The following is a 25931-nucleotide window of genomic DNA, read 5'->3' as shown; positions in this document are numbered from 1 at the left end:
TGGGTGTACTCTAACCTTCAGACTCTTGCCAGGCCTTAATAAAAGTTGGTTCTTCCTGCCTTTCCCCAAAGAGAATTTGCAGTAGTTGTCAGAAATCCAACTAGACCCCCGAAAGAGTCAAAGCTCAACCAGCTTTGTTTTGAAGTTTGGAATATACCCGCCACAGCTTTTAAGAGACTGGGGCCACTTTCCCAGCAATGGCCCCACCTTGGTATGTACCTCTCCCACCTTCCCCTGCAGCTAAGAACTTGCAAGCCAGAAAAGAGGGTGGGCTAGGAAACGTATAAAAGACGTAGAGTTGGCCCAGGTTGGGAGGCTTGGCTAAAGTAGAACTTAATAGTTCTATTTAATAGTAGAGCTCCTGGGGGAGCTGTTACCCCAGCCCTGGGCTAAGACCCTGGACTCCTCCTCCAAGAATTGGGGCCCAACCTGCTGAGCCAGGCCGCCCACTCCTAGTACCTGGATTCTGACCTATGACTCGAGTCTCCGCCTCATCTACATCCAGTCTACTACCTGGCGGCCTCGCCCGCCCTCCGCGCACCAATACCAAGTCTGACGGTCAGGCTGTGCAGGGCGCCCCAGAAATCATGGGTATGTGTGTGTGGGGTTCGGGGTGGGTTCTTCTGTACCCAACTTTCCGAAGGGCAGCATTCCCCCCAGCCTTTCTTAGCACGCTTCCGCCCGCAGAGGTCCTGGTCCTGGCCAGATACCGTGCGCAGACGGAGGACGAGCTGAGTCTGGCTCCGGGGGACGTGATCCAGCAGGTGTGTGCCGTGCCCGCTCGGGGCTGGCTGCTTGGGGAGCTGCGGGGCCGCCGTGGTCTCTTCCCCAAGCGCCTGGTGCAGGTAAGGCCCGGTGTGGGTAAGGCGGCACAGGGGAGCAGGAGCGGCCTCAGCCTCGGGCCTTGTACTGAGTCCCACCCCCACGTGATTTTCCCAGGAGATTCCCGAGGCCCTGAGGGGCGTCACCGAGTCCAGACCGCGCTTTCCGCGCCGTCGCGGTGAGCCGGGAACTGGGCCGGCGGGTGGGGGCTGACTGCCCGCGTGGAGCGTGACGGCTGTGGGTGGGGCACCCGGGGCTATTTTGCAGCCCTCTGATTGGCTCGAAGTACAATGCTCCGCTCGAGGGCGGGGCCTGAAGCTACTAAAGGGAGTTCTGGGGTTCACCTCCTCCCCAGTGCTGCAGACGGGGCTCCCTGCTCGAGCTGCTTCCCTGCTTATCTGGCCTAGGTCACCCCATCGACTCTCAGAGCCCCCAAAGATGGTGCAAAGTGAATTTCAACTACAGTCCAGAGCAGGCAGACGAGCTGAAGCTTCAAATTGGGGAGATTTTGGAAGTGATAAAGGAGGTGAGGGGGTACTAGGGGACTTGGAGTGATGCTGGAGTTCTTCACACAGAAGAGAGTAACGTAAGGGGAGGCAATGGGAGGAAGACAACTGGGGAGGAGGTAGTCCTTGGGTAGAACCGAGGATGGACACCTCAGTTACTCTTGGGCAGAACCAGATGCTCCCGCATCCTTCCCCCTCCCCAGATTGAGGACGGCTGGTGGCTGGGAAAGAAGAACGGGCAATTGGGAGCCTTCCCATCCAACTTTGTGGAATTGCTGGACAGTGGGCCCCCAAGTGAGACCGTGACCCTGTGATCCCCTGGGACCAGACTCAACAATCTTCAGTGATCTTCCCAGTGACCCTCCTGACCCTGTGCCCCTTTGACCCTCTCCCTTGACCTGGCTAAATTAGCACCTCCCTAACACCATCAATTGCCCCTCCACAGGCCTTGGAAACACAGACATGCCTTCGATCATTCCTACTTCACAGAGGCCTCCTAAGGTAAACTGGGTCATGATGGGCACGGCCAATGAAATCTTAAAATGGCTTGAGACTAGTCTTACTCTCCCTCCCTTTGCCCCTAATAGCTGAGCAACTTGACCTATGACAGCCCTCCAGATTACCTGCGGACAGGTGAGCATCTCGCCAAGGAGGTCCTCCCACGGTACCAGGTCTCGCCCTGCCTTGTGGGAGGTGAACCAGCTAGGTTGTTGGAGGGAGTCACTGGCTGCTGAGGGAAGGGCTACACAGTAGAATGACCTTCTTTTAGTCTCCTGCCCTGAGACCTGCAGGGTCCTGTTTGACTACCAGCCCGAGGCCCCCGATGAGTTGGCGCTGCAGAAGGGCGACCTGGTGAAAGTTCTGAGAAAGGTACGAGAGGATTAGGGGTACAGAAGAGTAGGGGCCCAGGCAAGAACTTGAGTGATGCTCACCTCCCCACTGGCTTGTTTCCCAACCAGACAACCGAGGATAAGGGCTGGTGGGAAGGAGAATGCCAAGGCAGAAGAGGAGTTTTTCCAGACAACTTTGTCATCCCACCGCCCCCAGTGAGTATGGAACCAGGTGTGGGGAGGAGAGAGGAAAGGCTGTTTTTAAAAAATCGGGGGGTTGGGGATTTGGCTCAGTGGTAGAGCGCTTGCCTAGGAAGCGCAAGGCCCTGGGTTCGGTCCCCAGCTCCGGAAAAAAAAAAAAAATCGGGAAAATGGATATGGTGGTACATGTCTTTAATCCCAGCACTCGGGACACAGAGACAAGCGGATCCCTGAGTTTGAGACCAGCCTAGTCTATAGAGCAAGTTCAGGAGAACCAGAGTTACACAGACAAACCCTGTCTCAGAAGTATAGATAGGGAAATGAAAAATCAGGGATCATGGATTTGCTGGATCACTAGAGCAAGGCACATATAACACTCTTAAAAACAAGAGACAAGCTGGGGATATGGCTCAGGGTTAAAGTGCTTGTTCAGACAGCCCCCCAGAACACATAGAAACGGCAGGTGGGCATGGCAGCGCCTCTGTTTCAGGAAGGGAGAGGCAAAACAGACCATACCGGTGAGCTCTGTGTTTGACTGGGAGATTTTACCTTTAAAAATTAGGTAGAGGGCTGGAGAGATGGCTCAGCGGTTAAGAGCACTGACTGCTCTTCCAGAGGTCCTGAGTTCAATTCCCAGCAACCACATGGTGGCTCACAACCATCTGTAAAAGAGATCCGATGCCCTCTTCTGGTGCATCTGAAGACAGCTACAGTGTAGTTATATATAATAAATGAATAAACCTTAAAAAAAAATTAGGTAGAAAGTGTGGCATGGTGGCCTTGAATCCTAGCACTTGGGAGGCAGAGGCAGGTGAATCTCTGAGTTCAAGACCTACAGAGAGTACCAGGACAGCCAGAGCGACACAGAGAAACCATGTCATGAAAATCCAAAAAGAAAAAAAAAAAAAAAAAAGAATTAGAAGAGTGATCAAGAAAGATTTCCTGGGGCTGGAGAGATGGCTCAATGGTTAAGAGCACTGACTGCTCTTCCAAAGGTCCTGAGTTCAATTCCCAGCAACCACATAGTGGCTCACAACCATCTGTAATGGGATCTGATGCTCTTTTCTGATGTGGCTAATATATATATCAAGAAGAAAGAAAAGAAACTCCATTTCTTAAAAGAAAAAAAAAGGGGGGGTTGGGGATTTAGCTCAGCGGTAGAGCGCTTGCCTAGCAAGCGCAAGGCCCTGGGGTTCGGTCCCCAGCTCTGAAAAAAAAGAAAAAAGAAGAAGAAAAGAAAAAGAAAAAAAAAGATTTCCTATTTGAACCTCCTGCTTACACATGAGTGTATGCATTTTACACACACACACACACACACACACACACACACACACACACACACACTAAAACAGGGGTTATGGAATTCCTTGGATCCAGCTGGAGGGTCACCCCTAGATGAGGCTGGACTTAAAACTGCTGGGACTTGTCCTTGTAGTCTAATTTTTTTTTTCTCGTTTAGATCAGGAAGCTGATCCCACGGAAAATTATTTCTCGGGAATCAGGTGGGTGCCTGGGGAGCATGGGGTAGAGGAAGCTGTTCTACAGGCGAGCCATTGTTTCTAGTTGAGCATAAACACTTGTGGTTCTCCCCCTGGTCTGGTACACCATAGGACCTCCCTCCCCTGGGGGAGGGAAGGGTCAAGGCTCTTGCAAGAACTATGTGAATCCTGGGTGAGTCAGATCGTGTTCAAATGCCGTGTGCCTCTTGGGACTGTGATGATCACAGAGCCCCTTGTGCTATGCCTATTAGTATAGGTGGTGTTGAGGATCAAACCCAGAGCTTTGCACAAAGAAGGCAGGTGCTCTACCACTGAGTGGTGCAGTCTGGATCTAAACCTTGAAGTCCCTACAGATAAATTCTGGGTTGGAAGATGGCTAGGTGAGGAAGCTGTTTATGCAGGACCACGGGGGGGGGGTTGTAATTTAGTTTTAGTTTTATGTGCATTGGTGCTTTTGACCAGTGTGTATGTCTGTATAAGGGTGTTGGGTCCCTTGGAACACCGTTTACAGACAGTTGTGAGCTGCCACGTGGGTGCTGGGAATTGAACCCAGATCTTCTGGAAGAGCAGTCAGTGCTCTTAATCACTGAGCCATCCCTCCACTTCCCAGGACCATGTTTACCCACAGCAAGGGCCTTTGTTGGAGCGGGTAGTCTGGGTCCACTAAAGAGGGGTGTCCTCTGGTCCTGTAGCAGCAGAAAAATCTTAACTCGGTCGTCAGCTTTGATTAACCAGGCAGTTGCCATCCTGTATTTCTGGAGAGACTTGGAAAATGATTCTGAGAGAGCCAGAAGCAGACCATTTGGTTACAGAGTGGAACTGAGAGATTTTTCTAGGAATGTTGAGGAAGGGAGGAGCTGAGGTGGGAGAGACTCGGGCGGAGCGAGTCTCAGAGAAAGCGGGCATGGAATGGATTCAGAGTAACGGGAATGGGTCCCATTGCCAGGGCTGCTGCACTTAAATGAGCTTTCACAAGTAGCAGGGAGCTTCAAAGCATCAGAGGAAAGGAACAGGAGGAAAGAGGAAAGAATTGTATCTGGCCTGAGGTGAAAGGGGTGATGGTCCCCTTGAGCCGGAGTTTCTGCATAGCTTTTTAGATGCTGTAATTTTTTTGCAGCTGTATTGGGAGCCAATGGAGGGAGCTGTCACAGAGAGCTCTTGGAGAGCTCGGTAGAACATCTTGCTTGGACATAGGGTGAAGTTCAGGAAATAAAACCTGTAAAAGAAAGGGGAAGGCCAGGGGTTGGGGATTTAGCTCAGTGGTAGAGCGCTTGCCTGGGAAGCGCAAGGCCCTGGGTTCGGTCCCCAGAACCAAAAAAAAAAAAAAAAAAAAAAAAAAAAAAAAAAAAAAAAAGAAAGGGGAAGGCCCAGGGGTGAGAATAGTGAGGAAAAGAGTAAGTGAAGGGGAGAGGTAGGGGAGGGGGAAATCAGAGGCTCACACACAGGAGGCTGCTTGTGGTTGAATTTTCCCTGGTGTCTGTCTCTGGGCTTCATCTTAAAGCACTCAGGGGTTGCTGGTGTGGAGGCAACCGGGAGGAGGGCGCAGAGGTCACACTGTAGTAGCCGGGGAGCTGAAGCTGACAGAACACCCTCTAAGGCTCTTTGCAGAGATGTTGCTCTGTTAACTGAGGCCTGCAAGGCTTTCGGTCGAGCTGTTTCAGTTCTGGGCCCCAAAACAACATTTGGGATGTGGAAGTGGGTAGATTAGACGTTTTGGAGGTCACCTGAACGGCGGATAGGAGTTTGGGAGTCACCTTCCGTAACTGCTTCACGGCTGACAGGAGGGTGAGTGGCAGTTCGACTGCCTCAGAAGAGGGTCATGGTAAAACCTAACAGTTGGCAAAGATCTAGATCACAGGAGGGAATAACCGTGCAACTTTGTGGGGAACATTAAGAGACAAAGTAACATGAGGAAAACTTTTTTTTTTGTGGGTTTATTGATTTTTATTTTATGTGTATGAATATTTCGCTTCATGTGTGTCTGTGTATCACATGTGTACCTGGACCTTTTGGTGGCCAAAAAAGGGCACTGGATCCACTGGAACTGAAGCTACAAATAGTGTAAGGCATTAGGTGGGTACTGGGACCCGAACCCAGGTCCTCTGCAAGAGCATCATGCGCTCTTCAGGTCAATATGAACATGAGTTACCTGCAACTGTACAACTGGCTGGAGCATGCACCAGAGCTCTGCAGAACTCGATAGGGCCACTGTAGTTGGTTGGATGTTTGTTATATCAGACTCTCGCATAAAGAACAAGAAGCGTCTGGAAGCTTTGTAGACGATGTCAAAGTCCACATCCAAGAAATACATCGGAACAGAGTATCTACTTGACATTCCTTGCTTACACGTATAATAAACTTTGTATATTTGTTTCAAATATTAGCAATACAAAGCTATTGTTTAATAAGCAAAACCAAAGTATGTCAAGTAAAATACAATTTTTTTGGATAGGAAAAAATTGATAAGGTAAGATTTTTTAAGTCGGGACAATTACCCTAAATGACCATATCCACTATTTGCAAACATGACTTAATACTTAGCTTTCTTCTCACTGAAATGTATGTCCGGTGTGCCACATGCATGCAGAGGCCATAGGAGGGCATCAGATCCCGTTACTGGAGTTACAGATGGTTGTGAACCACTACGTGGGTACCAGAAACTGTACCTGGTCCTCTGGAAGAACAGCCAGTGCTCTTAACCGCTGTAGTGGTTCTCTAGCATGTCTCTCTAGCGTGTTCGCTATTGAACCTGATCGTAGCCAGAAAACCAAGAAGTGATAGGAACATTCAATTTTTTTTTCCCTCCGGAGACAGGGTTTCTTTATGTAGCCCTGGCTGTCCTGGAACTCAGTCTGTAGACCAGGTTGGCCTTAAACTCACAGAGATCCACCTGCCTCTGCCTCTGGAGTGCTGGGATTAAAGGTACCACTTGGCTAAGAGGACTTGTTACTGTAGATGACTCAGGTTTGGGTCCCGGTGTCCACATGGTGGTCAAAACTATCTATAACTCCAAGTTCTAGAAGATCTGACCCCTCTTCTAACTTCTACAGTCGCTGTACGCACATGTGGCACACATGCATAATACAGGCACGCATGCATACATGCATAATATAGGCATGCATACATACATGCATGCATACACACAGGCATGCATACATACAGGCAAAACACTCATATAATTTAAAAATATTTTTTTAAAATTGAGTTCCTTGAAACTCATCAGTTGCGTTTTCAATCTTAAGCACTTTTGGAAGCAGAGACAGGATTGTTCCAAGTTTGATGTCAGCTCGGTCTGCACAGTAAGTTCCTAGTCAGCTAGAACTACATACGTGGCAAGACCCTACCTCCCCAGACCCATGAATCTGCCTCTCCGGGTTTTCGGTTTATGGCTGGCTTCCGTCTGTTTCTATTCTTACTTACTTTTGAGACAAGGCCTCGTGTAGCCTCGGGCTGACCTTAAACTCTCAATCCGCCCACTTCCGCCTCCCAAATATGAAATCACAGGTGGGAACCAGCACACCTGGCTGCAAATGAACGCAGCTCTTCCCCTCCAGTAGCAGGTTTGTCCCGTCTCATCCTGCTTATCCGTGAGGTTGGTTTTCGTGTTGAACCCAGGACCTCTTGGGTGCTAGGCAAGCACTCTATCATTTAGCTGTATCCCAAGCCTACGTACTTAGTGATTCGATCAAAAATTGATTTCTCCCAAACTATTCACCTCCATCTTTGGAAAGGAGTGTAAGTGTCCTCACTACTGTGTCAATGTTATGAATGAGATCAATGGAACTTGACCTCTGTGCACATTTGTGTGTGTGGGGGGGGGGTTCAAGTGCGCCATGGCATGTGTGGAGCCTTGCACGTCCTCACCTACCTTGAGACGAGCTACTTGCACTTCTGGGCAGGGTCCTGTCTCTGCCTTCCGTCTCGATGTAGGAATGCTGGCTTAAGATTTATGCCCGCACATGTGTGTTTGCACCTGATATGGGGGTGGGGAATCAAACCCAGGTCCTCTGCAAGAGTGGAAAATACCCTTAACCACTGAGCCATCTCTCCAGCCCCTGAGTCCTGGGATTACAGATGCTCGTTATGTGAGTCCTGGGGGTCCAGAGTCAGGTCCTCACCCTTGCATGGCCATATTCCTAGCCTCAGTAGGTATGTGTTTGTATGTGTGTGTATGTGTACATGTGGTGTGTGCATGTTTGTGTGAGTGTGTGGTATGTGTGTGGTGTATATGAGTCTATCTTGTGAGTGTGTGGTGTGTACATGAGTGTGTGTAATGGCATGTGTGTGTGAGTGTGTGAATGTGAGTGTGTGTGTGTATGTGTATATGAGTGTGTGTGTGTGTGTGTGTGTGTGTGTGTGTGTGTGTGTGTATGAAGATGTACTCACCTGTTTGCCCATGCAGAGGCCAGCAGTTGATTTTGGTTCTATTCCTTTGGGTGTATTCCTACATCACCTTGGAGCTTGCCAACTGGGCTAGGCAAGCCCAACAGTGACCCTAGGGGATCCCATCTCACATCCCAAGCATTCACAATGCTGTATATGGAGGCTGGGGTCTACTGCCCTGTCCTCCTGTTCATGTAGCAAGCAAGCACATTGCCGAACTGGCTTTCTGGTTCCTCTGCCCTTTTTCTTTCTAAGATGTACTTATTTTGAGCTGGGTGTGGTGGCATGCACCTTTAGTCCCAGCACTCAGGAGGCAGAGGCAGGTGGATCTCTGAGTCTGAGGCCAGCCTGGTCTATAGAGTGAGTTCCAGGACAGCTTGGGCTACAGAGTGAGTTCTAGCCTGGCCTACACAGAAGAACTCTTGTCTCAGCCTCCCCACCCCGCAAAAGACTGTTATTTTTATTTTACATGTACGTTTTGCCTGCATGTATGTCTGTTCAACATGTATGTGCCTGGTGTTTGTATAGGCCAGAAGAGGTGTCAGATCCTCTGGAATTAGTTATGGAAGGTTCTGAGCCTCCATGTAGATGTTGGGTATTGAACTGCAGTCCTTTGCAATAGCAGCCAGTGCTCTTAACTACTTAGCCATCTCTTCAGTCACACACAGCCCATTTCGATGCTGGGGTCATGGGTCTCTGCACATGCTCAGCTCTGACACTGAGCTACATCCCTACTCTTTGAATCTTTGAGACAGGCTCTCACTTACATAGGCCAGGATGTCCTTGAACTCATGGTCCTCCCGCCTGTCCCCAGCAGTGCATGAAGATCTTAGGCTCTCCACAGTGACCCCCGGACTTGTTAATGTCTTCATTAGAACCACGCAGGCAGGCAGATAGGAGAGCATCTCGTGGTTTTCTCTGTGTTCCTTTGGAGCTTAAGGGTGTCAGGAAGCTTTTCGTGTGTTTGCTGGCACTGCGGGCATTTTCCAGTTAGGCTGCGTTCTTTACTACTGAGTTATAGGAGTTCTTTATGCTCCAGATGAAAGGCTGGCTGGAGCTGCAGCCATGTGATAGAGCCCTTGCCTGGCAAGCATGAGGCGGGCCTTAGCTTCAACTCCCAGTACACCAAAGCTGGGGATGGTGATGATGGTGATAGTGATGTGATTGATGATGGTGATAAACATCACTATCATCACTGTAGCTGTCTTCAGACACACCAGAAGAGGGCACCAGATCTCATTATAGATGGTTGTGAGCCACCATGTGGTTGCTGGGATTTGACCGCAGGACCTCTGGAAGAGCAGTCGGTGTTCTTAACCACTGAGCCATCTCTCCAGCCCATGTCTATCATCTTGTAAAACTTTTTCCTATCCAGTGAAATGTCTTCATTTTATTGTCACACTTTTTCTGAGACAGGGTCTCACTATGTAACCCTGGCTGTCCTGAGACTTGTTCTGTAGACCAGGCTGGCCTCTAATTCACAGAGATCTGCCTGCCTCTTCCTCCCAGAGTGCCACCCCACTTCCTTTTTTTTCAATGCGTGTGTGTCTGTACAGCCCATGTATGCAGTGCCTCCGGAGGCCAGAAGAGGACACCAGATCCCCTAGAACTGGAATTACAGGTGTTTGTGAGCCCTGTGGATGCTGGGAATTGAAGTCTGGACCTCTGGCAGAGCAGCCACTGCAAGCGCTCCTAACTGCTGGGCCATCTCTCCAGCCCCTAGTCATCCTTTGTTAAAGTTGTCCTTTGATGCATAGAATTTTTTCTTTTTTTTTTTTTTCGGAGCTGAGGACTGAACCCAGGGCATTGCGCTTCCTAGGCAAGCGCTCTACCACTGAGCTAAATCCCCAACCCCTGATGCATAGAATTTTGTGTTCCAGTAAAGTGTACCATTTATCTACTCTTGGGTTGGTTGTGTCTGGGGCTTCACACGAGCGAGCGAGCTACCTTTGCTGCTGTGAAATTGGTGTTCCTCACACCCCTCCCCCACCCTGCACTGCGTATCCATTCTGTGGACCAAGCCAGGGGAAGGGATTTCCACCCACAGGGAGGAGCATTATCAAGCACAGACTCTTCCCCAATTACCGACGCCCTGGGTGGTGTCTGGAACACAACAGTGTTCCTCTTGTCTTTCCTCTTAGCTGTCTTTCCAAGAGAGGACTTAGGCACTACTCCATTGAGAACATCCGTTGGACTGTCTGCAATCCCCTCCCCGCAGCCCCACCCTCTCAGCCTTCCCGCTCTCCCATTTATCATTCACTAATTCTCTAACTTCTAGCTGTGTTTGCTTTTTGACATGTATGTGCATGCATACATCTGTCTATACACACGCGGGTCATGGGCTTGCACGGTGTATTTTTCCAGGAATGCCGTCTTCTGTAGTCAGGTTTTTTTGTTTGCTTAGATGACTCTTCCTGACAAACCCTTTGTTGCTTGGACATCTTTTACCTGATGATTTATTTCAGTGTGTGTGTTGAGTTAGGCCTGGTGACTCTGCTCACAGCGGCCTGCCTTGATGTGTGTGTTTTCTTCATGAGCTTAGGGCTTGATCTTACCTGTGGGAGCCTTGCAGGCCTTAGGGAAGAAAGACTTCCAGTAGGATTTGATTTCCTGTCTGCCAGCAGCCAGAGGACACCAACCTGGGTCCCTGCTCCACATCACTGGCCCCAAGCTCTGGGGCCAGAGCACACCCACTTTACTACCTGTGCTGTGTCTTGGTTATTAATTGGCATAGAAAGACCCAGTGCATTGTGGGTAACACTGTTCCTAGGCAAGGGAGCCCAGGACAGCATAAGAGAGAGCTGGCTGACAAGAAGGAAGGACCTGTGTATTTATTTCCTCTGCGGATTTGACATTTCCTGCTTTTACTTCCTTGCAGTAATAAACTGTAGCCTGGAATGGGAAGTTGAATCAGCCCTGCCCCCGTGTTTGTGTCCTTTATCAAGGCATTTTGTCACAGCGACAGAAACGAAAGCAGGATGCCACTTTCTGGCCTCTGTTCTCTATTTGTGGACTTATTTTTTTCATGACAGGGTCTCTACATAGGTCTGGCTGTCCTGGAACTTGCTCTATAGACCAGGGTGGCCTTGGCCTCCCAAGTGCTGGGATTAAAGGCATGTGCCCAGGTCCTTGTGCATGTCCACGGTCTCTCTCTTTTTTAAAGGTTTATTTATTTATTATATAAGTACACTGTAGCTGTCTTCAGACACACCAGAAGAAGGCATCAGATCCCATTACAGATGGTTGTGAGCCACCATGTGGTTGCTGGGAATTGAACTCAGGACCTCTGGAAGAGCAGTCCGTGTTCTTAACCGCTGAGCCATCTCTCTAGCCCCCTGCTGTCTCTTTTTTAATTGCCTAAATTATTTTATGTGTACAGATATATTCTTTTTTTTTTCTTCCTTTTTTTCGGAGCTGGGGACCGAACCGAGGGCCTTGTGCTTGCTAGGCAAGCCCTCTACCACTGAGCTAAATCCCCAACCCCCAGATGTATTCTTTGCACACATACCTGCACCATGTTTGTGTCTGGTGCATGAGGCCAGAAGAGGGTGTTGGATTCCTTAGTAGGAATTACAGATGGTTGTGAGCTGTCATGTAAGTACTGGGAATCAAACCCAGATCCTCTGGAAGAGCGGCCAGTGCTCTTAACTCCTGAGCCATCTCTCCAGAGCCTCTCTCAGCCTCTTTTAAATCCCAAAGTGTTGGGAAACAATCCTAAGGAGTATATAATTGCTATCTAGTGGGAGGGCCCTATAGAGTCCTTAGCCAAAAAACAAGCAACAGAATTCAGGGTTAACTATATTGAGTTCTGTGTGCCAGGCAGCTGGGCACCTAAGTATCGAGTCACTCAGGCCTCAGCACAGTCCTACAAGGTGCACACTGATATCCATGTCTCGAAGACGAGGACACTGGACTTCAGGGTTCACCTGCCCAAGTTCTTCTGCCACTAGCAAGAAACAAAGCTAGCTAATCAAAGCCTATACTTACTAGAATGCTGTCAAAGGACTTGTTCTAGTGTGTGTGCATGGATCAGAATGACTTTGTCTGGAGATGTGGACACCACTGTGTATGTGGCTGCCTTCAAAGCTCCCTCCAATGTCATTGTCACCTTTATGTGGCCTGCTCTGACCATTTTGTTTGGGATTTTTTTTTAAATTTATTTATTATATACGAGTACAGTACAGCTATCTTAAGACACTCCAGAAGAGGGCATCAGATCTCACTACAGATGGTCGTGAGCCACCATGTGGTTGCTGGGATTTGAACTCAGGACCTCTGGAAGAGCAGTCAGTGCTCTTAACCACTGAGCCATTTCTCCAGCCTGGGATTTTCTTTTCTTTTTTTTTTTTTAAGATTTTATTTATTTACTTCATGTATGTGAGTACACTGTTGCTCTCTTCAGACACACCAAAAGAGGGGATCCCCATTACAGATGGTTGTGAGCCACCATGTGGTTGCTGGGAATTGAATCAGGACCTCTGGAAGAACAGTCAGTGCTCTTAACCGCTGAGCCATATCTCCAGCCCTGGGATTTTCTTTTAATACTTATTTTGAGACAAGGTATTACAACATAGCCAGGCTGCCCTCCAACTCCCAACATTCCAACTACCTCTACACCTCCAGGAGGCTGGGATTACAGAGCATCCAGATCACCTCATTAAAGACTGTATACTGTAGGGCTGGTAAGGTGGCTTACCCAAGTTCATGACCTTGACTTTGATCCCTGGTGCACGGTGGAGAGATAGGACTTAACCCCTACTGTAACCCCCGATCCATCTGTCTTAGCCCTCTTGCTGAATTTTTTAGAAGTACAATGTAAGGATTAAGAAAGATGAGTCTAGGGGTTGGGGATTTGGCTCAATGGTAGGGCACTTGCCTAGCAAGTGCAAGGCCCTGGGTTCGGTCCTCAGCTCAAAAAAAAAAAGAAAGATGAGTCAAAAGCCAGTTCTTCATTGTCTCATCCTTGCAAAGTGGGACCTGAGGGTAACAGGAGAGAGGAAGGCGCCAGGGTCTGGGAAGCGGAACCTGCATCTGGATGATACACTGCAGCTACTGGTGGCTCTCCAGGAGGAACCTGGTTTTTGATTTTGAGACTGAGTCTCTCTAGTCATCCTTTGAAAGGAAGGGCGAGAGGGCAGCGGGGCATGACTGAGGTCTCGGTGGTAACAATGGGGGAGGCTGGGTTTATTGATGGAGAGTAAACTCTTTAAGACTGTGTGAGATCACTTAGAAGGCGTGAAACGGCAAGAGAGGCTGAAGTGAGATCAGAAAGGGGCAAATTACGGCTGGGTATGGTGTTGTACACCTTTACTCACAGCACTTGGGAGGCAGAGGCAGGTATTTGAGGCCACCCTGGTCTATATAGTAAGCTCCAAGATAGCAGCGCTACACTATGAGACCCTGTCGTGGTGGGGGGTGGGGGGGCAGCTCTGTTGCAGATGTGGGGGGATTGTTGGTGGTCTATAAAGAAGTCAGGACTGAACTTCAAACACTGAATTAAAACCTGTTGGCATAGGGTGCTCTCTCCCACATACAGCCTCTCCTGCTCCCTGCTGTGTTCGGATGGGGTGCTTCACAGTTCCCTAAGGGTCATCTCCCAAAGTCAGAATCCATCTCCCGTTCAGTCTTCTGTGCACAGCACAAGACACACACACAGACACACAGACACACACACACACACACAGCCAGGGACTCGGGCGGATGAACACTGCTCATCTTTCTCTTCCCAGCTCCTATTAAGGAAACGAAAAAACTGATGCCCAAGTCATCTCTACCCACTGTAAAGAAGCTGGCAGCGGCGGCCCCTGCACCTAGCAAAGCCAAGTAAGGAGGGTGGGGTGTTGAGCCTGGAGGAGGTGCAGAGGAGAAGCTTCTCCTGCCCGACTCTTACGCTGCTCCTGTGTTCCAGACCACCTTCAACACTCAATGTGGACAGCCAGAAACGGCCCTCCCGAAACTCTGGTAAGGGCTTCCTTCCAACGGTGGAAGATGGGGGCGGTTGTGTGGAGGGATAGAGGTGAACGTGGGTCCCTGAAGGTCTACTCTCACAGGCTTCAATGGCGGCTGCCTCAACGCAGGGTCCAGGCAGCCTGGGAGAAAGGGATCCAGAACCCTCCAACACTCTGCATCCAGTCAGGTGAGGGGCCAGAAACATGGAGGAGGGCATTACTGGGAGGAGATGGTTCCCACAGGTGTGTTGAAGGGTGAAAAGACCCCAAGGGGGTAAGGGAACTCCTCTAAGGTATCCAGCGTTCAACCGAGATCCCATCCAACCATGACCACAGGAGGATGAACAGAAAAGCCCTGGAAAGGGTCCCTCCAGGAGTAAAACCCCTACTTCAGAGAAGTCTCGGCTTCCAGAGAAGGCCCTTGACCCAGAGCCGATCCCAGCTCCTGACAAAGTGTCCACTCCAAAGGACCTCGTTCCAGAGAAAGCCCCGGATTCTGACAAAATTCCCACTACAGAGAATACCACTCTGGTCAAGGCTGTCACTCCAGAGAGCGCCCTTTCTGGGGATGAGCCAGCTAAGGACGAAGCTCTTGACCTGAAGACGGCCCCTCATGTGGACAGTGCCCCTGCATTAGTAAAGATCTTGACCCCAGAGCACATGATTTTTAAAGAGGAGCCTTCTAAAGACAACATTCAGTACCAGCACTCACCTCAGGAAGAAACTACGCAGAGGTCGGAGTCCTTCATATCCCCAAATGACATCCAGGTGCAGGGAGAGTACTCCCCACAGCCGAACTCCTCAGATCCATCCTGCTGTGGTGTCAAACAGGTCAGCGGCTCTCCAGCCCAGTCCAAGGCTGAGGATGTGTCTGCCATGGAGGAGGCCAACTTTTTAAGGAAACCACTAGCCAAAGATGAGATCACCCCAAACAGTGCACTCCCCAAAAAGCTGCCTTCTGAAGGGGCGGGTCCCCAAAAGCAGGTGCTGCCTCAAGAGTCAGTCCCCACTCCCCAAGTGCCACATACTGTCAAGAAGATTCCAGACCCTGAAGCTCCCACACTTCAGCCTTCGGTCCCACTAACCTCTCCCAAAAGCAAGAACGACAGCGTGGATGAACTGGAATTGTTAAAGGCAGAGGTGAACTCCCTCAAGAACAGACTGGCGCTCCTGGAGCTGAAGCTGGAGTAAGCGGGCAGTAATGTGGGATGGGGCGGGGTGGGGCAGGAGGGAAGGATCCAGCGTTTCACCTGAAACCCGTATACACAGACAGAAGATGGGGGAGGTCTGGAAGGAGCTGAAGACGGAGAAGCTCCAGTCGCCAGAGGTGGGTTGAACAGGAATGCAGGAGGGGAGGAGGGAAGTAGTTGGTGGCTCTGGTCCGTGATAACCCTTTCCCAACTAGGTTCAGATGACGCAGAGGAACCAGAAATCCTTCAAACACGCACAGACACAGACGGAAACACAGACAGAATGAGAGCAGGTTCAGACCGAACCTCAGCCCAACCTGGAGGGACATCTATCCTGCTTGGGCCACCCCGGTCCTTGCACACAACTTTGAGAAACTCCATGGAAGTTAAAAAAAAAAAAAAAACCCCAAAAAAACAAAAAAACTCTGAACCCTCCGACCAGCCTGGTCCTTGTGGGGCGGGGCCAGTCAGCACACCGCCTTCTGCATTCCTGGCAGTCTCTCTAGGGCACATCTGGCCAACATGTGGCTCCCATTACCCTCTCAAGGCCTGTGCAAGGCTATTTTTATCCACCGGATGGTTGGGGGCAGGGGTAATCTCCTTCGGACGCCACAGCCCTATGCTAGAGGCAGGGGGTGGAGGGGCCTGCCTGGACGCTGGGCTGGATTCAGGAACCCAGCTGTGTGCTAGAGGGGTGGAGCCAGCCTTCTCTGGGCCCAGCTCCTCCCAATTAGCCTCTGCCTAAAGGGACTCCTATGTCCACTCACTTGGAATAATTTTTGGCCTAGAAGCATCTGCTCAGGCACTAAATCTAATAGAATCTGCATCAAGGTCGGAGCCTCAGGCTTCCCTCTGATTGCGGTGAGGACATCCCAGTGCAGGTCATAGGGCAGGGGACTAGGTGACTATTTGTCCAAATGCCGGCTCGAAAGGACGAAATTTGTGAGGAATGCTCATAATACCCGCCCTCTGTGGAAGAGGCGTGCCTCGGTCTGTTTCTTTGATCTGTGAAGTGAGCACAAGCATGCACTGGGTGGACCCCCAGAGGGGGTAACAACCAGCAAAAGGAATGAGTTACTCCCACAGCCCCGGAAACTCCCCTGCAAGGCTGGAGCCTGGGGGCCTGCCGAAAGCTACAGTAACCAGTGAGAGACTGAGTCGCTGAGATTACCTTTCATTGGTCATTATTATCGGGAAAAGGTGGGAGCTGGCATTCTGTTCCCACCCACACCTGCCCCACGAAGAGTGCTTAGTAGGTGGCGATCCAATGCCCAATAGCACCAAGAGAGTTGGGGCAGAGGCAGTTTGAAAGCCCTGAGGCAGTCCTGTATCCAGTACTCTGGCCCCACTCTGTGGGACCGGGTGTCAGTAATAGTGCATTCGGCCCAACGTGGCCGTGGCTCCGGGCCCGAGAGTGCCGCTGCCCAACAGGTCTGGCTGCCCAGTGCGCCAGATCTCCCGCAGGATTCGTTCACGCTCCTCCAGCCGCTGTGCCCGCTCTAGCTCCTCTGCTGACGTGAAGACATTGACGCTAAGGGGCCCGTCGGGTTCTGTGGACAGCTCCTGGCCCTGCAGGGTGTCATCCGGACCCAGCCTGGTCATGGTGTCCTCATCCTCGTCGTCCTCGTCTTCCGGCTCTAGGGTGCTACTGCGAGGGTCCCGGTGCGGGGCAGGGGTCCGGGGCCGCGAACGAGGTGCGCAGGAGATGCTGATGACCAGCAGGCATAGGGTCAGCAGCAGGCCGAAGCAGACGCCAAGCACGAAGTAGAGGCCGAAGCTCTCAGGGTTAGCTAGGGAGCAGGGAGCGGAGGTCACAGGGGGCCCTGACAGGCTGGAGTCATCCCATCTGGGAGAAATCCAGGGTCTAGTTAGGCTTGGGGTAAGGAACGGAAGGGCAGCAAGGACAGGGTGAGCAGCTGGGAGCGGAGGGCTGCCTGGGTTATGATGGACGAGCTCCGTGCCCCCAGGCCTGGCCCTCACCTCGGATGTGCGCATAGGCTGCAAGGCTGTTGCTGAGTAGCTCCATGTCCCTTCTCGGGGCATCCATGCTGCTGTGGCGCAGCTCGCCTGTCAGCCTGCGAGGTTACCCAGGTCAGGTCCTCCAGGGCACAAGGCGCTCGCTCCTCCCGTAGCTGCTCCACCCTGGGGGGAGCGCCTCACTTGGTCACAGATCTGGACTCTCAGTCCTTGCTCCCCCGCAGACGCCCCTCCATCCCCGGGAGCGGTGGAGAGGCAGCACACGCTCCGCCCCCTCGTGGGGTCCCCAGGCGAGGCCCAGCGCACGGAAGGGCGAGGCGGTGCCTCGGACTCCCCTTCCACCTCCCTCCTGCACCCCTCCACTCGCGGGGCCTCGGCCCGGCTCGCTCACCCGTCAGCGTCCCGCAGCCTGGCTCCGGCACTGGTGTCTTCCCGGTCGCCGCATATACCGGGGCCGGGCCGCCCCGTCCGCCTTACCGGGTTCGTGCGGCGGTGCTGTCGGACACCGCGACAGACCAGCGGGCGGAAAGTTTCCTCCGAGGAAAGAGGAGGGACGGGGCGGGGCGGGGCCAAGAGGAGGGAGGAAGAGCGAGCGCCTGGAGGAAGGGGAGAGGGGGCGGCCCCTGCTCCCCTACAGGAAGCCGCTGGGGAGGCCGCTCACAGGGGCCGCCCCCGCCAGTACTAACAACGATTAGTTATTAAACATCCCTAAGGCCTGGGGTTCCTGGCGGGAGGTTACCTCCCCTCACTCTTCCTGTAGACAGACGTCCCTTCATTTCAGCCTACCAACCACGGAATGTGGCTACCATTAAATTTCCAGTTTGCAAATGAAGTAAACTTGAGTCAAAGAGCTTGAAGACTTGCTACACGGTCAGGATTTGAACCCACAACTGTGGCTCTAGCGCGCAGGTTCCAAACTACTTTCCTGTGCCTAACTCCCTGTGATGGGGCGGGTCCAACCTCGCTCACCCCTTCCAGCCCTTCCTAGACCCAGTGGAGGCAACCGGCACCCACGGCGTCCTTATTGGTTTTTCTCGGAGAAAAGATCTCTCAGTCCCTCCTCCCAGTACCCTGGCTGAGTGTGTCCAGCTGCTGTGGTCACCCAAGGTTAATGATTGCTGGACTCGGCGGTGAGCCAGGTCCCAGCATATTGCAGACCCCAGCGGGGGCCTCTGCCCTAGGGAACATCCGAGCTGCTTTGCCCGTTGAACCTGCCCGGAGTCACACGTGTGCTTCCACCTGGGCCCCAGGCTTGCACCGAAGTGCGCAGGAGGGGTCTGCAGCTGGGCTCTTCTTTCTGCCTTGTCTCCTGGCTAACCCCCTTCCCCTCCCGACGACGCTGGAGCTGGGATGAGGGGGAGGCCTTCTTGGCGGGAATCTTGGGAAGGAGGAGGGAAAAGAATGGCCAGAGGAAATTGCAGGCATAGCTGTAGGCGCTGCCTGAAGCCTGAAGACTGTTAACCCCTTCCCTGTTGAAGCTGCAGACCCCGACTCCCCCAAGCCAGCCTGGGTTCAAGGAGGGGTCAAGAGGAGCTGGAGAAAGGACCAGGCTGGCTCAGACCTGGGTATATTTGTGACTGTTTAGTCTGCTTTGCCAGCATGTGTTGGCCCATGTGTCCTTACCTATTTGCATATAACTATAACGATTTCTCAGCGTTTAGTGTGTGACGAGTACAGTCAGTAGTAGATGCCTGGCCTCTCCTAAAAATGGAAGGTTAGAAGCCCTCAGGAGGCAGGCATCTTCAAGGGCCTCATGAGGTGCTGTGAAGGTGGTGGAATGCATTAATGTGACAGGGGACATCTTGGGCAGCTCTCACAAGGACAGCCCAGGTAAGAGCTGAGTCCTGAGGAGAGGGCAGCCATACCAAGATCTCAGGGAGGGTGTCTAAGGCAGGATTCAAGGAGTGGAAGCCTGAGTGGAGTTCCTGGCTTGTAGAGAAAGAGCTCACATGAGAGGGTCAAGGGCAAAGTAATTGGAGACTACACAGATTTTCAGATCACTAAGGAGCTTGGATTTAATTGGAGGTGAATTGATAAACCCCTGGAGGTTTAGCAAGGGAGTGTCGTTAACCACTCCACACATTGGAAAGACTCCTTAAGTGGCTCAAGGTGGGCTTTGGCCACAGCAGGGCAAGAGTGGAAGCAGAGGAAGGAAGAGTTGCAGATATTCAGGGAAGTAGTGGTCTGGGTTGGAGGAGGAAGAGGAAGGGGAGGGGGAGGGGTGGGAACGGGGCTGCAGGACTGGTAGCCTGAGGGAGTTTCTGTGTGGAGGTGGTTTTGAGTGAAGATGATTTTAGGCTTGATCTTGGGCCTGTGCAACTGGGGAAAGTCTTCCGGGTTAGCACCTGCCCCTAACCCCCGGAGGGGAGGACAGGAAATGACAGTTGGATGTTAGATACATCAAATTCGGGTTCATAATATCCACTCCATACCTGGGTATGGGTGTTAGAGAGAGGCCAGGGGAAGCCCCAGCCTACCATTTCCAGGCAGGAAAGATAGGATGAAATCTGTCTAAAAACCCCAGCCCTGAACGCTGACATTGAGGGTCCTCCTGGAAGAGGAATCCTCAGCAGCAGACCAACAAGGTTGGGGGGTTGGGGGGAACCAGGCAGGAGCAAAGATGTGACGGTTTGGGTTATAGTAGGCTATGAGGTAAAGATAGGACCAGAATCAATACCCAGGAGGGGTCAACAATTTTAATATAGTCAGGGATGCCTGTGAATGATCAAGGCCCATCCCTCTTTCTCCAAGGCATGTGTGTGACTGGTACACATAGAACAACTAGTTAGTGACTTACAGACACGTACAGAACAACTAGTACTGGGAATGTGTTGACAAACGTGGCCCTGCCAACCACTTACCTATCAGTGTGCGCTTGTGCGGCTGACTGACTGGACTGAGGAGACCGTACCTACTTTACTTGGCACATACCTGTTCTCTGTGACAGTCTAGATTAGATGTGACTCATCCTTGGGGAAACAGAGACGGAAACAAAGGGAGTATTGAGATGTCTGAGATGTCGCTGGACTCTGCGGACTGATGCACACTAATGGAGTGCTATCTCCTTCAGCCGGCTACTGGTGGTTAAGCACATGAAGTGACTCTGTGACCCTGATGACTCAGAAGCAGAGAGCTACTCAGAGTTCCGGAGAAGGCTGGAGAGGTGGCTCAGCGGCTAAGAGCACTGACTGCTCTCCCACAGGTCCTGAGTTCAATCCCCAGCATCTACATGGTGGCTCACAACCATCTGTAGTGGGATCTGATGCCCTCTTCTGGTGTGTGTCTGAAGACAGCGACAGTGTACTCACATACATAAAACAAATAAATAAATATTTAAAAAAGAAGAAGTCAAAGTTCTGGAGAAGGTACCTAAAGCCTTCAGCTGAGATGGCTGTCCCCAGTGGCTGCCCCTGCCAGCCATAGTTTTGTGCAGCCTCTCATTTCTCGCTGGTGGCTGGAATCATCCATTTAATCTGCCCGTTTTGTCTGCATCCTGCAACCTGCAGATCTCTGCTTGTTTGACCAGAGCTCCTCTGCTTGCCTGATCACTTGTCCTTTGGCTGGCCCATCTCTGCCCTCCTAACTGTGATATCTGTGAGATCAGGGATTGGTCATCTTGGAAAGGCCCAGAGAGGAAACAGGAAAGGTAGGTCTTGGCAGGTCAGGGGTGGGCTGGTGGGGGAGGGGTGTTGGGTTTGAGAGATCCAGCCTGGAAGAGGCCTCAGGGCCCTGGCTTAGTCAGTAGGGAAAAGGGGACTCACTCAGGGCCTCCTAGGGCTTGTCAAGTCGCTCCGTGTCCCCATGACCCCGGCACTAGTCCATTGGCTAGGAAGGGGATCCCGGGTAGAATCTGCTTGGGGAAGTGTACTAGATATGAACTGCCCCCCGACCCTGGCATTCCCTGTGTAGTTTGTAATGTGGCTCCCATTGACAGAGGAGGATGAGATTTCGCTACCTTGCTTGTAGGCTGACATAAGGTACAGGCAGTGAGACCCAGAATGAACTTGTTTGGAGACAGAGTTCCATAGAGGAGTTTGTCATGAAGAACACTCAGCTGCTTTCTGGCTGTGTCCTATCGGGCTCGCTGTTCATGCTTCGGAAATGAAACTTAGCTAGTACCAACTTTCACAACTAAGTAAAATGTGTCGTTTTGTCCAGTGGTCCAGGAACGTGAGAGTCACTTGTGACCGATGCTAGAACATCACAGCAAAGGGGGTGTGTGTGTTGTGATTAGTAAAGCTCAGGACAGCATAAAGTATAAATTTCCTCCACCTTATACAAAAGTTAAAACAGTCCCAGAAAATAGCTGGGCATGGTGGCACACCATCCCAGCTTTTAGGAGGCAGAGGCAGGTGGATCTCTGTAAATTTGATGCCAGCCTGGTCTACAAAGCGAGTTCCAGGACAGCGAGGATTGTTATACAGAGGAAAAGCCTGTCTCAAAGAAAAAAAACAAAACAGGGGCTCGAGACCCCGTATGAACAACAATGCCAACCAACCAGAGCTTCCAGGGACTAAGCCACTACCCAAAGACTATATACATGGACTGACCCTGGGCTCCAACCTCATAGGTAGCAATGAATAGCCTAGTAAGAGCACCAGTGGAAGGGGAAGCTCTTGGTCCTGCCAAGATTGAACCCCCAGTGAACGTGATTGTTGGGGGGAGGGCGGTAATGGTGGGAGAATAGGGAGGGGAACACCCAAATAGAAGGGAAGGGGGAGGGCTTAGGTGGATGTTGGCCCGGAAACCAGGAAAGGGAATAACAATCGAAATGTAAATAAGAAATACCTGTTAATAAAGATGGGGAAAAAAAAACAAAGCAAACAAAAATTCTCAGAAAATTCACCATGCACCATGTAGACCCAAATTCTTTCAGTTTGTGTATGAAATGGAATTCCGGGCTCTGATAAATCCTTTCTATTTTTTGTTGTGCATGGCGTAGAATCTGCCTGCTTCTGGATTGTCTGGGGTCTCTGGCCCCTACTCTCTAAATGCTAACGGCAACCCCCCAACTCCTCCCACTCCACAGTGGACACAATAAAAAAAAAAAAAGGATCCGACTGACATTTATGGGTCTTGACATTTGAGTAGGAGAAAGGTGGTCACTAGCTGAACACGCGAGTAGGAACCAGGAATTGTTCAAGAAGAGTAGAGCACACGGAGTGAAGGCTTTGGGGAGGGGCGTAACAAAACAGGCAAAGTGTTAGGGGTACCACATGTGGCTGGCTGAGGAACGAGAGGCTGCAGTGGAGTGGAGTAGGTGAGGGTAAGTAGAGGAGAATTGAGGCCTCTGCACTTCATTAAGTCCTAGCTGCCTGGATGAAGATACAGAACTCTCAGCGTGCCTTCTTCCTTGTTCTCACCATGATGATGACGGACTGAACCTCTGGACCTGTAAGCCAGTCCCAACTAAATGTTATCTTTGTAAGAGTTGCCTTGGAGGGGCCGGGGATTTAGCTCAGCGGTAGGGCGCTTGCCTAGGAAGCGCAAGGCCCTGGGTTCGGTCCCCAGCTCCGAAAAAAGGAACCAAAAAAAAAAAAAAAAAAAAAGAGTTGCCTTGGGCTGGAGAGATGGCTCAGCGGCTAAGAGCACTGACTGTTTCAGAGGGAGGTTTGAGAGTCTCTTAATATTGGGACTGCTTGGGGTTGGGGATTTAGCTCAGTGGTAGAGCGCTGGCCTAGCAATCGCAAGGCCCTGGGTTCGGTCCCCAGCTCCGGAAAAAAAAAATAGGGACTGCTCGTGTGCTGTTTTTTTTTTTTTTTTAAAGATTTTATTTATTCATTTTATATATGATGAGTACACTGTAGCTGTCTTCAGACACACCAGAAGAGGGCATCAGATCTCTTTACAGATGGTTGTGAGCCACCATGTGGTTGCTGGGATTTGAACTCAGGACCTCTGGAAGAGCAGTCGGTGCTCTTAACCACTGAGCCATCTCTCCAGCCCTCGTGTGCTGTTTTTTTTTTTTTTTTTTTTTTTTGGTTCTTTTTTTTTCGGAGCTGGGGACCAAACCCAGGGCCTTGCACTTCCTAGGTAAGCGCACTACCACTGAGCTAAATCCCCAGCCCCTCGTGTGCTGTTTTGAACTAGGAGTCCAAACTGGTTTCCTGTCAGCTGGAGCCGGAGAGTCAGCCATGGTTAGCAAGAGACCAGAACCACTGAAGTGAAACCTTCATTTTACTGAGGTAGTGATGCTGGTCAGTCAGAGCCGGGGAAACAGCTGTACTTCACGATGGCTGGACTTGGTAACGTGTAAGAGTCTCTCAGGTTGGTTTTGAAGGCACGAAGAGGTTGTGGAGGATAGCTGAGTCTCCACCTGGGAGAGGCCAGGAAAGGCCATTGGTCAACAAACAAACATTCAGCCTCAGTTACAGTGAAAACCCCAGAATTGAAGGGGTCATGGAGAGAGGCTGAGGCTTGGCACCGTGTCCCTGATATCAAAGTCCCTGAATAGAATCCAGGAGGGGGTGAAGGTGCAGCCCGAGGAGACCCCCAGCATATTGGAGATGTCAGGATCGTGGGGCATTTGCCAGAGCAGAGAGCAGATCAAGACAAGCAGAGTGAGGAGCTGGGGAATGGAGCTGCCAGGGCCCTTTCGAAGCCCAGAGGATCGGGAGTGGATCTCAGGTGATAATCACTGAACCTTTGTTTTTTGTTTGTTTAATTTGACTATGACTATGCCCTAGCTTTCTCTCGGAGTAAGAAAATATTTATTTTTTTATTTTACAGGAGCCCACAGTTCACAGAGACTTGGGATGTTTAAAAAAAAGAAATGGATATGTTACAGAGACGAAGCTTTAAAAATCTTGAAAATTGCAAAGACTGTGGGACTTAACAAAAAAAACCAAAAAACAAAAAACATAAAACAAAAAACACTGTACAGTTGGGTTAGGTGCGGTGGCTCGCGTCTTTAGACCCAGAGTGCAGGAGGCAGAATAGATGAGTCTCTTTGTGTTCTGGGCCAGCTAGGGCTCCATAGTGAGACCATCTCAAAAATAACAGCCAGCCATGGGTATACCCGCCTTTCATCCCTGCACTTGAAAAGCAGAGGCAGGCAGACCTCTATGGGTTTAAGATGGCTGGATTAGCCTACATAGTGAGTTGTGGGAGAGCAGAGCTTCATACATGGATGGACCCTTTTGAAATAATAAAACAAACAAACAAACAAAAAACAACAATGAAGTTTAGACTGTGTTTTACATTATATTAACTTGAGATCTTGGAGATAAACAAGAAAGGTTATGGTTGTGATGTGTTTGTGTCAAGCTGACAAGGAGCTAGTTACACTGGTTAGGTTTTGTTGTTGACTTGACAAAAGTTGAATCATTTAAAGAACCTCAACTGAGAAAATGTCTCCATCAGATTGGCTTGTAGGCAAGCCAGTGGGGCATTTTCTTGATTGATGAATTGATGTGGAAGGTCCCAACTTATCATGGGCGGTGCCGCTCGTAGGCAAGTAGTCCTGGGTGGACAAGAAAGCAATCTGAGCGAGCCAGTGAGCAGCATTCTTCCGAGGCTTCAGTTCCTGCCTCCGGGTTCCTGCCTCGGCTTCCCTTGGCGATGGGTGACATAAACCTTTTCCTTCCCAAGTTGCTTTTGATCACGGTCTTTTTTTTTTTTTTTTTAATAGCAACAAAAACCTAACTTTCAAAATCACTATGGCTGGGGTTGGATCAGCTTTTAAGAGCACTGACTGCTCTTCCAGGGGTCCTGAGTTCAATTCCCAGCAACCACATGGTGGCTCACAACCATCTGTAATGGGAACCCAAGTCCTCTTCCAGTGTGTCTGAAGAGAGTGACAGTGTACCCATGTACATAACAATATCGAATAAATCTTTAAAAAATTCACTTTGGCAGGCCCTAAACCTGAGGCTTGTTATTTATGTGTGAGTCTTTGCCTTCATGTTTGTCTGTGTACCACATGCCTGCCTGGTGTCTGAAGAAGTCAGAAGGGGGTGGGTGGGTCTGATCCCTCTGGAACTGGAGTTTAGACAACTGTGGTGCTGGGAATCAAACTTGGATCTTTGGCAAAAACAAGTGTTCTTAACTGCTGAACCATCTCTCCAGCCCTGTATTACCTTTTGGAAAAAAAAAATTTGTGTGTACCTATGTTTGCTGTGTGGGGGAATGCTTGCAAAGGTATTCCTTCCCTTGCAGCCATGAGCCGTCTGATGTGGATGCTGGGAATCAGGTCCTCTGGAAGAGCATTAAGTGTTTGTAACTGCTGTGCCATCCTTTCTCTGGTCCCTTCTCTGACATTTTATGCATGTTAATATAGTGTGTTACAACTGATCTTGTTTCTAAGACAGTTTCATGGTCTCAGGGGATGACCTTGAATTTCTGCTCCTCTTGCCCCTCTCCACTTCCAATACTGGCCTTATGGGCATGTGCTCAGTTTATGCAGTTCTGGGGACTGAGTCCAGGGCTTCTTCCTATGTGCCAGACAAGCTATAGCCCTTATATGAAACCCTTACAGGCCTGAACTCACCATGTAGACCAGGCTAGTCTCAAAGTTGCAGAGATTGGAGAGCTGAGATCATAAGCATATGCCACCACACCTGCTATTCCTAAGTTG

The 25931-nt window shown here is 50.6% G+C and overlaps 2 protein-coding genes and 1 long non-coding RNA gene across 13 annotated transcripts; 2 read left to right on the top strand and 1 right to left on the bottom strand.

The window, feature by feature from the left end:
* The first annotated feature begins 458 nt into the window (after positions 1–458).
* Positions 459–15814, top strand: Sh3d21 (SH3 domain containing 21). 2 transcript variants are annotated; one of them, XM_008764049.4, is made up of 15 exons: positions 459–845; positions 940–1000; positions 1230–1348; positions 1532–1622; positions 1774–1829; positions 1916–1961; positions 2098–2198; positions 2288–2374; positions 3819–3861; positions 13971–14064; positions 14150–14202; positions 14292–14377; positions 14526–15376; positions 15459–15516; positions 15595–15814. In XM_008764049.4, the coding sequence occupies exons 1-15, from the start codon at positions 474–476 to the stop codon at positions 15664–15666; spliced, it is 2190 nt and encodes a 729-aa protein (XP_008762271.1). In that variant the 5' UTR covers positions 459–473; the 3' UTR covers positions 15667–15814. The 2 variants fall into 2 exon arrangements, with proteins under 2 accessions (XP_008762271.1, NP_001156007.1); NM_001162535.1 differs by lacking the exons at positions 459–845; positions 940–1000; positions 1532–1622 and having other exon boundaries at positions 1185–1348.
* Eva1b (eva-1 homolog B) lies at positions 12569–17905 on the bottom strand. Of its 7 annotated transcripts, none has more exons than XR_005504490.2 (3): positions 16551–17422; positions 16147–16384; positions 12569–15623 (listed from the first exon to the last, which is right to left on the bottom strand). XR_005504490.2 is itself a non-coding variant. In NM_001399219.1 (3 exons), exons 2-3 carry the CDS (start codon positions 17424–17426, stop codon positions 16745–16747), a joined length of 492 nt encoding a protein of 163 aa, NP_001386148.1. In that variant the 5' UTR covers positions 17427–17521; positions 17748–17905; the 3' UTR covers positions 16538–16744. The 7 variants fall into 7 exon arrangements, 4 of the variants coding, with proteins under 4 accessions (NP_001386148.1, NP_001386149.1, NP_001102149.2 ...); NR_174171.1 differs by lacking the exons at positions 12569–15623; positions 16147–16384 and adding an exon at positions 17748–17905 and having other exon boundaries at positions 16538–17087; positions 17360–17521; NR_174172.1 differs by lacking the exons at positions 12569–15623; positions 16147–16384 and adding an exon at positions 17748–17905 and having other exon boundaries at positions 16538–17087; positions 17360–17454.
* A 34-nt stretch (positions 17906–17939) lies between these two features.
* Positions 17940–24538, top strand: LOC108351032 (uncharacterized). Of its 4 annotated transcripts, XR_010066633.1 has the most exons (6): positions 17940–19186; positions 20427–20721; positions 20863–21002; positions 22662–22750; positions 23447–23983; positions 24086–24538. It is a non-coding gene; the product is annotated as an uncharacterized LOC108351032 (long non-coding RNA). The 4 variants fall into 4 exon arrangements; XR_010066632.1 differs by having other exon boundaries at positions 17942–19186; positions 20427–21002; XR_010066634.1 differs by having other exon boundaries at positions 18036–19186; positions 20304–21002.
* Positions 24539–25931: the final 1393 nt, after the last annotated feature.

The sequence above is a fragment of the Rattus norvegicus genome, chromosome 5 (assembly GCF_036323735.1).
Source record: "Rattus norvegicus strain BN/NHsdMcwi chromosome 5, GRCr8, whole genome shotgun sequence".
NCBI classification, from domain to species: domain Eukaryota; kingdom Metazoa; phylum Chordata; class Mammalia; order Rodentia; family Muridae; genus Rattus; species Rattus norvegicus.
This window is presented reverse-complemented; position numbering and strand designations above follow the sequence as displayed.

Coding starts and splice junctions, on each gene's coding strand:
- Sh3d21 (XM_008764049.4), top strand. CDS start 474: ATGACTCGAGTCTCCGCCTCATCTACATCCAGTCTACTACCTGGCGGC. Junction 1,001..1,229: donor GCGCTTTCCGCGCCGTCGCG/GTGAGCCGGGAA, acceptor TATCTGGCCTAG/GTCACCCCATCGACTCTCAG. Junction 15,517..15,594: donor AGAAGCTCCAGTCGCCAGAG/GTGGGTTGAACA, acceptor TTTCCCAACTAG/GTTCAGATGACGCAGAGGAA.
- Eva1b (NM_001108679.3), bottom strand. CDS start 17,422: ATGCCCCGAGAAGGGACATGGAGCTACTCAGCAACAGCCTTGCAGCCT.